Source organism: Canis lupus, chromosome 9 (assembly GCF_003254725.2).
Source record: "Canis lupus dingo isolate Sandy chromosome 9, ASM325472v2, whole genome shotgun sequence".
NCBI classification, from domain to species: Eukaryota; Metazoa; Chordata; class Mammalia; order Carnivora; family Canidae; genus Canis; species Canis lupus.
Window position 1 is genome coordinate 13,711,345 of NC_064251.1, and position 15,208 is coordinate 13,726,552.

The 15,208-nt window shown below is 39.1% G+C and overlaps 1 protein-coding gene across 1 annotated transcript in view; it reads left to right on the top strand.

The window, feature by feature from the left end:
- The window catches only part of PITPNC1 (phosphatidylinositol transfer protein cytoplasmic 1), a 133,373-nt gene extending 129,464 nt beyond the window's left edge, over window positions 1-3,909 (top strand). The window contains exon 10 of the mRNA XM_035720651.2: window positions 3,769-3,909. Coding sequence (XP_035576544.2) covers window positions 3,769-3,774 — 6 coding nt within the window. The 3' untranslated portion in view covers window positions 3,775-3,909. The remainder of the gene's footprint in view (window positions 1-3,768) is intronic.
- The last annotated feature ends 11,299 nt before the right edge of the window (window positions 3,910-15,208 follow it).

A 15,208-nucleotide genomic window follows, 5' to 3' on the forward strand; every position in this document is an offset into this window, starting at 1 on the left:
TTCTGTGGTTCTTTCTAGTTATTGTAGCCAATCCGTTCCTTTTCCTTAGGTTAATCTCCAGATGGGGCCTCAGTCTGTGCACACACAGTTGCTGAGCAGTGAAGGTGTGGTGAACTGGGAATGTGCTGGGCCATATAGCACATCTAGCCTGGGACTTGAGATGCAGAGAGCCACAGGTTATTTAGTGGCACATCAGAAATTGAGAGCTAACTGTATTGTGCATGCCAGTATTTTAAATAGAGTTATCTCTCAATCATTCATGCTAACGAAGAGGAGATAAGGCAACGGAGAAAATGTGATCATTAAGTCGTTATTTGTGTGTGTCTTTGGCCAGAGCTGTGATCTCTTTGGGTATCAGCTTGAGCCCGCATATCTGCAAGCCCATGCCCCAGAACAGCACATATTATTAGAGTTTTAAGAAATTGATAACATAGGTAAAGAAAATTGAGCAACCGCTATTGTTGTACATGGGTGCTTTAGAATTGTGAAGAAGATCTTTTGGTTGCCCTTTGGATGTTTTTGTTCAGTTTTTAGAGCATGTATGAGAAGTGTGCCCTGCAAGGCTCCTGTGCATGTGGTTACCCTTGAGGCTCAAATGGCCCTGACTCTTCCTCTCCACAGTGCATGCAGTGATTGAATTTGCGCAAAGCTGTTGTTGGGTCAGGTTAACTGTGGTGTTCCTCACTATACACAGGCCCATCCAACAGGACTCTCCTTTTCCTTCAAACCCTGTGCTAACATTTAGAAATGCTCATTAAGGAAATTGTCCTTGAAAGTCCATCATTTTCAATTCCCTTTTCTTTTGGAATGTTAGACTCTAGTTCCCCCCCATCCCTCCCCGGCAGCCCTCTGAAAGCTGCTTGCTAGAAGTGTGATCAGACAAAGGAAGCCAGAAGCAAGGGGGAGATACCACATTCCAAAGGATTCTAAGCACCCGGCTTTTCTCATTCTAAGCTCTATGGTTTATAGCTTAAGGCTCTAAAGTTCTCTTTCCATTTTACTGCCATTATTACTGTTAGAACATCAGTTTACTGTGGTACCTAGACAGTGGTACCTAGAATGGTTCTCCCATGGGAAAGCCCCATGCATTCTCTGGCTGCAATTCACTGTCGGTCCCATGACTTCAGTGTAAGAGATGCCTATCTCCTCAGAAGTTACACAAAGTGGTTATTTTGAGTGCTTACGACATTTCCCTTAGTCTTTGGAATTCTATCAAATTGAGGATCATTTATTTTTCCATTGTCTTTCTTCGCTATGGTAATGAAAAACAGTTGAAATCAGGAGGCTGCTGTCCATCACAAATAAAAACTGCATGGGTGCTCGATAAAATGTAAATCCTCAAGCTGAGTAGGGACACATTAGATTGGAATTATGCAAAATTAACATCCATGAACATGGCGATAAGAAAGTAAGTCTCCTCCATTGAGCAGTTTCAATGCCTTCAAAGACGGGAACTTCTAAGAGACTCTGGGAATGTAAAATCGAAATTCTGTATTTTGGATGATTTCTGCCCCCTGCTGGGTATATGGAGTAGAGCTTTATACTCTGCCACTTGTTTAAAAAGTCTAATTTTTTGAGGATGTTTATTTATTATAACAGAATATACCCGATTCACTAAAATTTTCCTGAGTCTCAATTTTACTTTGAAGAGCATACTTCTTTTTTAAAAACCTAATCTCCTTTCTTAGCTTGTTTAATAGTCTTAGTATTCTTTAAAATGGTAAATTTATAGGTACAATTTTCCTTGTTATATTCTAAATTTCATATCAATACAATCATGATATTTTATTTTCTTTGAAACAATTCTTACCTTTCATAATATTTTAACAATTGCTCCCAAGAAATCCTCTTAAGGATTTTGGTTTTTGAAAAATATTTCTGACAAATGAACATAGGGGAAGGGAAGGAAATATAAAATAAGATAAAAACAGAAAGGGAGGCAAACCATAAGAGACTTAACTCTAGGGAAGAAACGGGGGGTTGCTGGAAGGAAGACATGGGGGGGTGTGGAGGGAGTAGGAGTGGGGTACTTGGGCGGTAGGCAGTAAGAAGGGCACCTGATGTAATGAATGAACACTGGGTGTTATATGCAACTGATGAATCACTAAATTCTACCCCTGAAACTAATGATACACTATTTGTTAACTAAATTGAATTTAAATTTTAAAAATTTTGGAAAAAAGAAAAATATTTCTGGTTTGCTCATGGCATAATGTGACTTTATACATATTACATATACATCCTAATGATTAATACCATGTTATGAATATTCATTCCATAGTTAATATTTCCAAAGTGGATATATTGCTTCGTGTTAGTTTATGCAATATCATCTAAGGAAGATTCCAGCACTAGATTCATGGGAGAGGGCAAGAATGAAAAATAGGTCTGTGGGAAGCAAAAGTACATGTAGAAAATCCATGGGCAGCAGATTTCCCCTTTTACTCAAAGACAAACCCTTAGGCTTTCACTCAGTGCTTTTTCTAATAAGCCAAGTTCCTGGTTTTCTGTTACCAGTAAATAAATATGAGAAAGGATACCAAGGTTAGCCAGAGAGTAATTAATAGGAACCATAACAATAGTAATAGAGTTTCTGAGAATGAGAGAAGAGTTTTCAAACTATTAAAAAAAACAAATACGTCCTGATTGAGAAATCATCACAGTGTTGTAGCACAATGATGTATTTTCAATACATTATGTCTAAATGGTAGCAATATATAATACATCCAATATATTGGGGGCGGGTGCCCCACTGGTTCAGTTGAAAGAACATGAGACTCTTGGGGTTGTGAGTTCAGGTCCCACATTGGGTGTAGACATTACTCAAAAATAAAATCTCTTTTAAAAATAAATAGATAAAATAAATAGATAGATAGATAGAGAAGTTAGGGAAATTTTTACATTTTAAAAATATACATATTTTTTACTTTTTCACTTAATAAAAACCTTTTAGGTATTTAGGAAATCTACATCACCTGATAATTCCTCTTAATGAGGCATCACTGAATTTATTTCATGAATTGCCAATTAATGTTTTTTTTTTTCTTTTATATTTCCTTGGGAAAAAATGGTTTTATTTTTCTTGGCTTGCTTTAGGATAATTAGCAGGGTTTATGGTTGTTGTCATTATCTTATTTGTTTTTTTAAGCTAAATTAATTAAAGCACAGCATTTAAACAATCTCAGGATGGGTATACAGTCAGGAGACCAGTAACCCCCAGAATGCAAAAAGTAAATACTGAATAAGAAGAAATTCTGATGACGTGTCTATTTACCCTATAAAGGTGTACTTGTGCTTGCATGCCCTAAAGTAGGTAATAATATGTATCATTTCTGGGTCATTGATTGCTTCAACTACCTTCCCTTTATAGAAAAGATGACTACGTCTAATAATAGCTCCATATACCACAGCATACCAACAGCGTACACACATACACACATGCATACACACGTACACCATATACTTCCCTGGTCTATTTCTGTACTCTCTTGATCCTTTCTTATTCAGAATACTTAAACTACTCACTGAAGAGTGCTTTGGAAAATCTTGGATGGATATTCATAAAGGAATATTTTTTCAGAGGTTTGCCTTAGTAAAAAGAAACAATTTGGGGTTTAACATTTTCAGTGATAATTTGGGTTTGTCATCTGGACAGGCCTCTTTATGATAAGATTCCTGTAGTTTCCTTAAAATCAGGCATAGAGAAATCCATTTGCATCTCTTCTAAATAACGGGTCATTTCTCTTTCTATTTTTTTTTTCTTTGAAGACATGACAATGGATGAAGTCCGAGAATTTGAACGAGCCACTCAGGAAGCCACCAACAGGAAAATTGGCGTTTTTCCACCTGCAATTTCTATCTCCAGTATCCCCCTTCTGCCTTCCTCAGTCCGCAGTGCCCCTTCTAGTGCTCCATCCACGCCTCTCTCCACAGATGCACCAGAATTTCTGTCTGTTCCCAAAGATCGACCCCGGAAAAAATCAGCCCCAGAAACTCTCACGCTTCCAGACCCTGAGAAAAAAGCCACCCTGAATTTACCTGGCATACACTCTTCAGATAAGCCATGTCGGCCCAAATTAGAGTAATTTCATATGAATATCATGGGGTTTTATATTTTCATTTGGGTTTTTGTTTTTGTTTTTGTTTTTTTTTAAAGAATCTTCTGATATAGAAAAAGACTGCTTTGTCCCTCGAACATGTTCCTTCGATCTGAGTGTGCATGTGGTTAAGTAACTTCACATATAATAGGATTCCCTAAGTATGCCACACAGCATCATACTAGATGTAAACTGTAAGACTGGCAGAGGACAGAAGGAATCTTCTGTAGCCACAGCCAGAAACCAGGGAGGAAGAAGCCTTGTTGTTGAACATTTGATGAGGTCGGTGTGGACTTAAAGAGTAAATCAATGAAAACTTCGTGCCACTGTGTTAGAAGGTGTGGTAAAATAGCAAAGTCAATCTCCTCTCATCAAACCTGAAATTCTCAAAAATACTCTCAGGCGTCATATACGTAATTGTTAAATTTCAAACTGCTCATCACCAGTACTTGAAGACTAGTAGTTAACTGAGATTCCTATTTTGGTTATAGTCTGACTCAGGATTTGGGGCCTAATTAACTCTTTAAATTTTTTGAAAATTTTAATTATCAACCTATTGAGGCTCCAAGTGCAATTAATGATAACTTATTTATACCTTTCACAGAATTTAATAAAGATTCCACTTGTTTCCGTCTTTTAATAACTTTCCCCTCTGTGCCCTTGTGGCCTCAGAAATCATTCAGAATTGCCTGGATGAATGTGACCATGACTGGCTGATCTGGAGATGATTTGGTTTAGGAAGCAAGAGGCCCAGGTGAGGCAAACATCATGTTCCTCTACCGGTACCAACAAACCTTGAATTGTCAACTTCTATCATCCATTAAGATTCTTGGCATTTGCAATGAATTGAGTAGAACTCATTGACTATTTGCCCATTCAAAGAAGTTCAAGGGTAGACTAAGCTAACAGGACTTTAACCCTGTCAGAATGTCTGGTTCGGGAACCCTGAAAGAGAGAACTGTCTCCCATCCCCCCTCCTGGTATTACTTTTAATAATATCCAGATTTCCCCGGAACAGATTGCCCAGCACCGGACCTTAAAATGACTGTTGTCTCTCTTGCCCTTACTTGAAATCCAAATATTGGGAATGTCGCAGAAGAGGAGCAAAGACTGTCGAGTGAGAGGAAAGAATGAGCAAAATTGCTGACTCTATTTGTAGAGTAAAAAGGAGGAGCAGGAAAAGATGTCCCTCTGTCTAGCTTGCTTTTCTGCAAGTAGTGGTAATGCAAGATTAGAATCCAGGTTGACGGGAAGCAAGATCGTTCAACCCAAGTGGCAGAAAGCGAACTCTCCTTTGATCTAAAGAGAAAAATCTGCCACCATCGCGCCTCACTGCCTTTAAATGCAGAAGGAAGGGCAAGCAGAATCTAGCATTTACTTTTGTCCTCCAAGAGAGGAAGACAACAAGGCAGTTGGGCACCTCCGAGGCCCCAGCTAGCCTTCCTGACCATAACCTCCAACCTCAGGAAAGGGACCTTCCCAAAACACAGATTCCAAAGGAAACAACATAAACCAAGGAGTATGTCCTCCTTCCCACACAGCCTCTCAGCCAGTGGACCCTGCCTGCTCAGCACGCTACATAGTGTCTTTCAAATTGATAAACTTTCCCATGGTGCAGGCGCTGGTCCCACGAATCCAGCACCGAGTATTCTAAGTCCTACGTCAGACTGTCAAGATCATTTCTTTATCTACAAGTTGCCATTTCGCTTAATAAATAAACCCAGAACTCAAAGGAAACCGGTTGCAAATAGTTTAGATCAACAGTGCATCTCTTCCCTAAGAACGACAGCATCGTAGTAAGAGATCTTTGCATGGTATAGTAGCATGATTTCTGCTTGTGGGAAATCTTAATCTTCTCGAACCCCATGGACTTCTCAATCGTCCCCTCTCCACACAGTAGTACTTAATGAGAATGTTTGGCTTTAGAACACAAAATTCTACTTTCAGAAGACACTGACATAGTACATGTATTTGCTTACCATTTGCCGGCTGAAATCAGGATGGGGTGGGATCATGATTTTTGCATAGAACAGATTTATTTTGTGCAGGTTGTAAACACGTCTGGCACCTAGTTCTCCCATTAACGCCATTGCCATTTTTCCTTTTTGTAAAGTAGCTTTTGCTATCAAGGTCAACGATGCTGTATGCTTCAGAAAGCTAATTTCTGATTTCCTTCTGTGGCTTTTTTTTTTTCTCTTGTAGCCAGTTCAATACCACAGACATCATTTTCAAAGCTGCCGATGATAGCGTGATTCTTAGCCAACAAATGTGTGTGCTCTTAAAGTATGTTCAGTTTTCCCTGTCTACATGTGGTTGTGTGCATTTAAACAGGGTGGGGGGGTGCAAATATTCCTTTAACTGCTTTGAATATTTAATCCAGTCATCACAAGGCATAAATGACTTCAATATTTTATCTGTCTTAATTTTCAAGTGTCATTTCATATTCTCCATACATGAGTTTGTTTTTTGCGGGATACAAGCTTGCGATGAATGTGTATATAGAACATTAATAATTCCTATAAGGATGGAAATTCAAAGGTTGCATGATGGAAACTTAGAAGAAAAAAAAAGCTGAAACTTGAATTTATTAAGCATGTTTGGGGAAAAATAGAATCTTAACTCAGTGCCTCTGTCTGCAATGTGGAAACCTTCAACCTTGGTCACCAAATTGTATTATACCTGTATATATATAAATATAGCATAGTGAATCAGGCACCACCAGTTTTAAGTCTCTGGTAGCCAAATTAAAATAAATAATCCATAGAATAACACATATGTTCACCCCATCTTCATCTCTGATGTTAGTGGAGACCATCAAAATGACCATAAATGTCATTACCTTGGGTGGATTTCAAATTACAAAATGCTCCTGTGCTTTTCGTTGACTGTAATACAGCATCGTTGCTTTGGCTGTGCTTTCCCAGGATAAGAAGGTCTCAGTGTTTTTAGTGCATAAACTTTATCTGAGGTGAGCTCTGAAGACCATTTCATTTTCCTACTGTTGGGCTGAAATAAAACAAAGCAAAAGAAAAGCATAACAACAAAGGAGTCTGTGACATTTTTCCGTTACCACCATAGTAACCCAAACAATAGAAGTTCATTGGTGAACTGATTTACAAACCCTTCTGCTTTGGGTTTGCACCTGTGTGTGGGGAAATGGTTTTAATTTGGGAGTATTTATTAACCATGTTTTGGATTGTGAAAATAAATCTCTAAAGAGCGCAGTTGTGAACAGACACTTAAAAAAACACGAGACCTCCAAAAGAAATATGTGGTTTTCTTTCAAGACACTGTAATAAACAGTGACCTAAGAGAAAAGATTCTGACACTTCTCAGGAAGTCATTTTTCCATGAAGATTTCAAGGCTAATGTATGTATGTGGATTTTTCAGTTTTACTTAATTTAGCATCCCTTCATGGCTCAGAAACAACAAAGCCACTGGCTGGCTTAGGTCAATAGGAATTTTACTTTTCACAAGGGCCAGAGTATAATTTAGTCACATATAATGTGTACTCAGATAATCCAATCGAGAACAATTGTCTGAATAGTTTTAGTCCCTTTCAGAACATCTGACTCTGTAGGCTAGGTGACAGACAACCTGCCATCTGAGCCAGAATTCTTGAAACAAAACAAAACAAAACAAAAGGTCTGTTTAGTGACTGCAATTGATCATAAATAGGCCATTTAAAACTATTCATTCTTGCTGAAACTGAAGTGTAATCAAGAGCACAGTGTTGGCATGCAGAGGCAACATGTCCCAGGTTCTTCTGTGTTCTCCCTTCAAAACAATCTGTTTGCATTTGAAATAGAAGTGTTCAAGCTTTTTAGGAGTTACTTCAATAAGAGAATGTGAATATGCTAAGAACTTTTCAGATGCCGTTATTAATTATTTTATTGTTAACAAGTGCTTTAGGATAAGCCTCTCCATGTTTTTGCTTAAAATTGGGAGTATATCTGTTGAATTGCAAGTCTCCCTTCAGTTTTTATGTATCACCAAGAAGAGATTCTTTGAGCCATTGTTCTGCCTAGGCCACTTAAATGTAGCTTCAAGTGTCACTTTTAGGGTTTACATTTCATGCTGGGATCTTGATTAGTTGCATATGTTGAGTCAAAATACCACTGCCACTGCCGAAGGACCAAGTTTTGGAACGCACAGTGTTATAGACTACAAGCAAAGCAAACAAGAGTTGATCCTCACACATGCCATCCTTCTGTGTCATTTTATGGCTGTTTTGTGTTTTTTTTTCCCCAGTTATTTATTATTGTTAATAACTTACTTTTTCTTACATTCTGTTGTAAATAAACTACAAAGCAATCTTCTTTCCAAGTGTAGTTTCCTTCTCGCTCTCTTTCTCAGCCATTCTCAGGGGAATGTTGGCAATTGTGAACTTGCGGGTTGGTGGGAAAGAAGTTGTCAAGGAAGAAGGAATAAGCTAAGGGCTGGTACTTAGACCCAGTTCTTGGGATCTCGTATGCAAAGAAGGCTGGCCTGCTAATAGGCCTATGGTGCCTTCAGGGCCTGGGTCATTGATAGGAAAAGCCTGGATGCCAGCTCTAATTGTCCAGCAAAAAAATATCCAAGGTGAATCTATAACCTGATGGGAGACACAGACTTACCTATCCATTAACAAGTGTATGATTCCCCCTCATCAAATGTGAGGCTGTAGTCTGAATGACCACCAAGAAAAATCTCCCCAAGGGAAGCCATAGAAAAACCACCCCAGAAGGACACTAGATTCTCTCCTTTGTAGGGTGGACCAGTCTAAGGTGAGCTGCAGTCATTCTGATGTGGTTCCTCCATCTGAAGAAGCTCCTGTCATTCACAAAAGGGTCCCCTGGGGATGGGTAGAGGACAGAAATGCTTTACAGCTCCTTGTTCTTCTGCTACATTTCTCCCAGTCTGTGCTCTTTCAAACCTGAAGCTAATGTCAACATCCATGTCCTGTCCATTCACCTCTGATTGCATCAGGCCACAGCTTCATACAACAGTGCACCATAATGAAGCTTCCTACACTGAAAACTTTCCTGAAATCATGCAACTGAGCCAATGAACTAAAACATGCTTGCATTTATAGCTCTGAATTTGCCAGTACCACCCCCACCCAACTTTTAATTCTCTCCTCCAAACACACAAACTTCACAAACACAGTTGCTGGCTGACTTTGAGCCAGCAAGCTCAGGTACAGCCAGCCTGGCTGTTTATTCCTGGGGCCAAACTTTATAGGTTAAGTATTTGGATGCTTAATAGTAAATACATAGATGTTTGTAGTTTACCAGTTTACTAGTACTGCTTTTAATTACAGCGTTTCTTGTTTGAGTATCACTCTTAGATTTCCAAACACCCACATTCTTTTCTAAAATTCCCTTCAGTATATTCCACTTGGGATTTTTTTGCCTCCAACCTCCAGCTGTATCTTGGCCTCTCAAGTTCAGGATAAATCATGTATCCTTCCTCTAAGCCCTGTTCTGAAATATCCCTCTATGAAAATGTTCCTCTCAAACCTGAAGCTTTAATGGCTTTGGAATAACGATTACCTGTGTGCAGACGTGTGTGTGTGTGTGTGTGTGTGTGTGTGTGTTTAATGCTATGTTAGTTGATCCAAGCAAGCTCTAGTTTCAAGTTCATTATATTGACTTTCTCCACTTATTAGCTCTCTAATATTCCATGCTCTTATAAATTCCTCCTTTCTAAAACATGCAACCTAGTAGGATATCCCATTCAAATCCAAGTGTTTAATTACTTCTGCCTCTGGGAAAATTCAAAACAGTCTGGTACTTTGCCCTAATGCTCTGGCTCTGGTCCCTCAAGGTAAGATGTAGCCAAAGAAACTGGACATGGCTTCATATCCTACTGTATATGGCTGTTACAAACAACAACATTACTGAACTGAATTAACATCTGGAATTTAGGGGATAATTATGTTTACCAACTCTGCACTGAAGGCAGACAAAAAGACTGGAGTTCATCATTTTCCTTCCTTTAGCTCATAGAAGGGAGATTTGGCCACTCTGTCACTGGAGGGTATTTGAGGGCAGCCCGATCTCAACCTTTGTGATTTTTTTAAAATCTTAATCTTCCAAAATAACTTTCCTGCTCCTAAGGGATTCTACATGCAAGATGCTGGCAGTTTGCTACTCGTTAGCAACCCTTGAGAATCATTTTGTGATCTTAAGCACACTGGTGATTACATCCAGAGCATTCCAAAGATAGCTTGCTGCCCTCTATGCTCCATCATTAAAATCTGGTCCTCAGTCCTAATGTGTGCTGTGCCTCTTCTCAGAACATAACTTAAAAATTGAGAAATATTTCTACAAGCTTGAATTTCCCCACACTCATCTTAGAGTTATTCTACTTACTTGCATTTTGCTAAAATCTGTTCTATAGACCCAAGGACATGAGGGTTTTCTCCATATTCATTAAGTACTTTGGAATTTGCTCTTTCTTCTGTGGAAGATAATTCATAAATGCATACCTTCAAAATGCTTTGAGGATCTTGAATTGTTTTATAAGCACCTTTACATTTGATATATAGCATGTTTATCAATTTTCAGAGCTATGTAATATTCCCCCGGGTTGGAAATCCATAGTTTACTTAAATATGCCTTTATTATTTGGCACTGAAGTTATTTTCTGGATTTTGTTATGATATAGAGTATTGTTAGGAACATCTTTATAACATAGTTTGTGTCTTCTTTTTAATTATTTGTCTTGGGTAAATTCCCAGAAATTGAATTACTGGGTCAAAGGATATGAATATTTTTATGACTTGGAGTATTTACTGCCAACATCTCCTCCAAAGAAAATTGCACCAATTTACAATTCCACTGACATCTGAGTGAGAACATTTGTCTTTTTAAACAAGTATTTACAGTTTTAAAAGTTTACTATTCTCAACTTGTTAAGAAATTACTAGCATCCAATTCCCATATAAGTCCTTTGCTGGTTTAATGTATTAATACTCTCTTTTTGGGTGCTCATGTGATGAGCAAACTTAGACAAAGAAATTCTTTCATTTATTTAGATGTTCATTGCCCTCCCTAACTTACTGCCTCAGAAACATCAACTGGCCACTGCAAAAACAAAAACAAAAGGAACTGCGTTTAATTGAATAAACAAATATCAATTCTCAATCATTTTTTTTCATGCTTTCAGTGATAACATGGAATGCATCTTTACTTAAGGATTTCCTGAAAACCACCATGTAAATGCCAACAAGATTTTTCGGGTTTTTTGTTCTTAACCAAGAGAGAATGAAAGTAAAAACTCAAGTTCACCGTTATGTTCAAATCAGTGATTTCCTTATTCTAACAGAACCTTGGTAAGGACAGAGCAGGATCTTTTCATGTAACTTCTTGGAAAGAATGTGATGATAAATTGCATATGTGCTCCAAAAAAGGATGGCAACAGTCTGTGCATCATCCTTTCTTACTGAAGCCATGTGAGAGCCATTCCTGGAGAATAGAGAATTCTCTTCAAGGAGAATGGTCATTCCTCACACATAACAAGGACAAAGTATAAAAATCTACCCTCAAGGGGCGCCTGGGTGGCTCAGTTGGTTAAGTGTCAGCCTTTGGCTCGTGTCATGATCTCAGGGTCCTGGGATTGAGCCCCATGTTGGCTCTCTGTTCAGCAAAGGGAGTCTGCTTCTCCCTTTGCCCCTGCCCCTCCCCCTGCTTGTTCTCTGTCAAACAACTACATGAAATCTTACAAAAAATCTACCCTCAAGGTAGTTCCCAATCTGACTGCAGTCTTTGTTTTTGTTGTTGGTATTATATGTATGTGTTAACTTTTTATTTTGAAATGATTATGGATGGCACATGAAGTTACAAAGAAATGTGTTTGGATGTCCTGGTTCACCCTTAACTTGGCCTCTCCCAGTAATAACAGCTTGTATAATATCCTACAATATGACAACCAAGAAATTGATACAATCCTACAGCTGATTCTACAGCTCTACATGCACTAGTTTGTGTGCATAGTTCTTTTTTAAAGATTTTTAAGATTTTTATTTTATTTATTTGAGAGAGAGCATAAGCCAGGGAGGAGGGGCAGAGGGAAAGGGAGAAGTAGACTCCCTGCTGAGCAAGGAGCCAAACTAAGGCTGGATCCCTTGACCCTGGGATCAAAACCTGAGCTGAAGGCAGACGCTTAACCAACTGAGCCACCCAGATGCCCCAGTGTATGTGTAATTCCATGCAATTTTATCAGTTGTGCAGCTTCATGTAATCACCACTATATTCAAGCTACAGAACTGTTTCATCACCAGAGGACCCTCTTGTATTGCCCCTTCACAGACACTGCCTCTGGCTCTGCCTCCCCAAAAATTTTTTACTTTTAAAAACAAAGGAAAGATTTCACTAAGGCAAAGAGCCATATCATTTTTTTCCCACTATAACATACCACTGCTCTCAAAAATTTTTCGGCTATTTTTAAGCTGTGGCAAAATACACGTAACCTAAAATTTAACATTTTAACTATTTTTAAGTATACAATTCAGTGGCAGTATTTTCACAATATACTTGATGCAACCATCGCCATTGTCCATTTCCAGAACTTTTTCATCATCCCAAACAGAAACTTTATCCATCAAGGAGTAATCCCTGTCCGTTGCTCCCTCTAGCCCCTGGTAGCTTCTAGTCTACTTTCCAGTCCCTATGAATTTGCATACTCTGGTCACTTCATATAAATGGAATCATACAATATTTGTCCTTTTGTATCTGGCTTATATCACTTAGCATGATGTTTTCAAGCTCCATTTATGTTAATAGCATGTATCGGACATTTTATTTTTTTAAGATTTTATTTATTTATTCATAAGAGACACACAGAGAGAGAAGCAGAGACACAGGCAGAGGGAGAGGCAGGCTCCATGCAGGGAGCCCAATGTGGGACTCGATCCCGGGTCTCCAGGATCATGCCCTGGACCACAGGTGGCGCTAAACCGCTGAGCCACCCGGGCTGCCCTGTATCAGACATTTTAAAGGCTTATAGTATAGTAGAAAAATCTGATAAGCTGATAACAATAGAAACAAATGTTCTCTAATGCTGTGTGATGTTTGGCAACTCACTTCATGTTTCTGAGCCCTCATTCATTCAAGTGTAACAATACCAGTAATAACAGGTGGCTTATATCGTATCTCAATGGCAAGTATATAAAAATAAGATTGCCAACTGGTGGTGGAGCTGCTGCTGCTGAAACATTAGAAAAAGAGCCCAGGTGGCTCAGAGGTTTAGTGCCACCGTCAGCCCAGGGTGTGAACCTGGAGACTGGGGATCGAGTCCCACGTCAAGCTCCCTGCATGGAGCCGGTGTCTCTGCCTGTGTCTCTGTCTCTGTCTCTGTCTCTCTCTCTCATGAATGAATAAATAAAATCTTGGGGGGAAAAAAGAGAAAGAAAGAGAAAAAAATGAAAAAGAGAAAGAGAGCACCTGGTGGCTCAGTTGATTAAGTATCTGCCTTTAGCTCAGGTCATGATCCGAGTCCTGGGATTGAGCCCCACATGGGGCTCCCTGCTCAACAGGGAGTCTGCTTCTCCCTCTGCCTCTGCTCCACACTCTTCTCTCTCTCTCTCTGTCAAATAAATAATGTCTTAAAGAAGAAAAAGGGAGAGAGGGTACAGGTAAATTGAAACAGAATCTCCATGAGAAACAGCAGGTAATTCATGAGAAAAACCCAGAGCATGGCCAGTCCCTTGAACCCCATGATTACATAAAGCTTTTATTCTGAGTTTATTTTGAGTGAGTCTCTTCCTTTCAGACACAGTGGGTAACTAAAAGCAGTTTAAAGTACATTAAAATGTCCTTTCTAGGGGCACCTGGGTGGCTCAGTCAGTTAAGCATCAGCTTATGGCTCAGGTCATGATCTTGGAGTACTGGGATCCAGCCCACGATGCATTGGGCTCCTTGCTCAGCGGGAAGTCTGCTTCTCCCTCTGCTTCTGCCCCTCCCCCTGCTTGTGCTCTCTCACTCTCTCATCAAATAAATAAATAAAATATTTTAAAAACTGTAATAATAATATCCCAAATAGAAATTATGATGTTTCAAGAGTAACATGAAATATATTTCTGCTTGAAAAGAACCACACAGGGCAGACCGGGTGGCTCAGTGGTTTAGGGCTGCCTTCAGCCCAGGGTGTGATCCTGGAGAACTGGAATCGAGTCCCATATTGGGCTCCCTGCATGGAGCCTGCTTCTCCCTCTGCCTATGTCTCTGCCTCTCTCTCTCTCTCTGTATCTCTCGTGAATATATAAATAAGATCTTTAAAAAAGAAAAAAAGAAAAGAACCACATAGACGAAGTTAGATTTGCAAAACCTTCTCTGTTCTTTTGCATGCAGGTTGTAAAATAATTGTTTTACTCATGTAAAGATAATTAAAATAGGGTGCTTGGGTCATTTTTTAAAAACCTGGCTAATTCATATTATCTGGTGGATCGATAGTGTGTAGACTCAGATTCTTTTGAGCAATGTGACATGGTATTGTCAGACTATAAAAATGTCAAAAACTTCTTTTTTCCTAATATGCTAGGTCTAATTTACATCTAAATGAAAAAGCTTTTTCACATAAGACACCCTCCCCAACCTGATGAATAGCTTTTGAGACAGATCTGATTAATACACAGAAGTTTAACTAGAAAAACCAACATTTTGTTAATTGGATTTGCTAAGCAATACCACTGCCTCAGCTGAAACTCTTCAGTGATTTAAGTAAAATTAAACCAAGTGTACTCCAAGAACCATACATATCTTAAGCACAAGCCTCTTAAAATCTGGATCCAAATATGAATTAATTATTTTAAGTGTTTTTGGTGAGTTCCTCTCTTCCTCTCCCCACAGAACCTTTCTTGATTCTTTTTTTTTTTTTTAAAGATTTTATTTATTTATTCATAGAGACAGAGAGAGGCAGAGACACAGGCAGAGGGAGAAGCAGGCATCATACAGAGAGCCCGACGTGGGGACTCGATCCAGGGTCTCCAGGATCACGCCCTGGGCTGCAGGCGGCGCCAAACCGCTGCGCCACTGGGGCTGCCCGCTTTTCTTGATTCTTTAAATGAAAACCAAACAATGATGGATTAAAAAGTAGACTATCTCAAAGTCTCCTGAGAAGACAATCT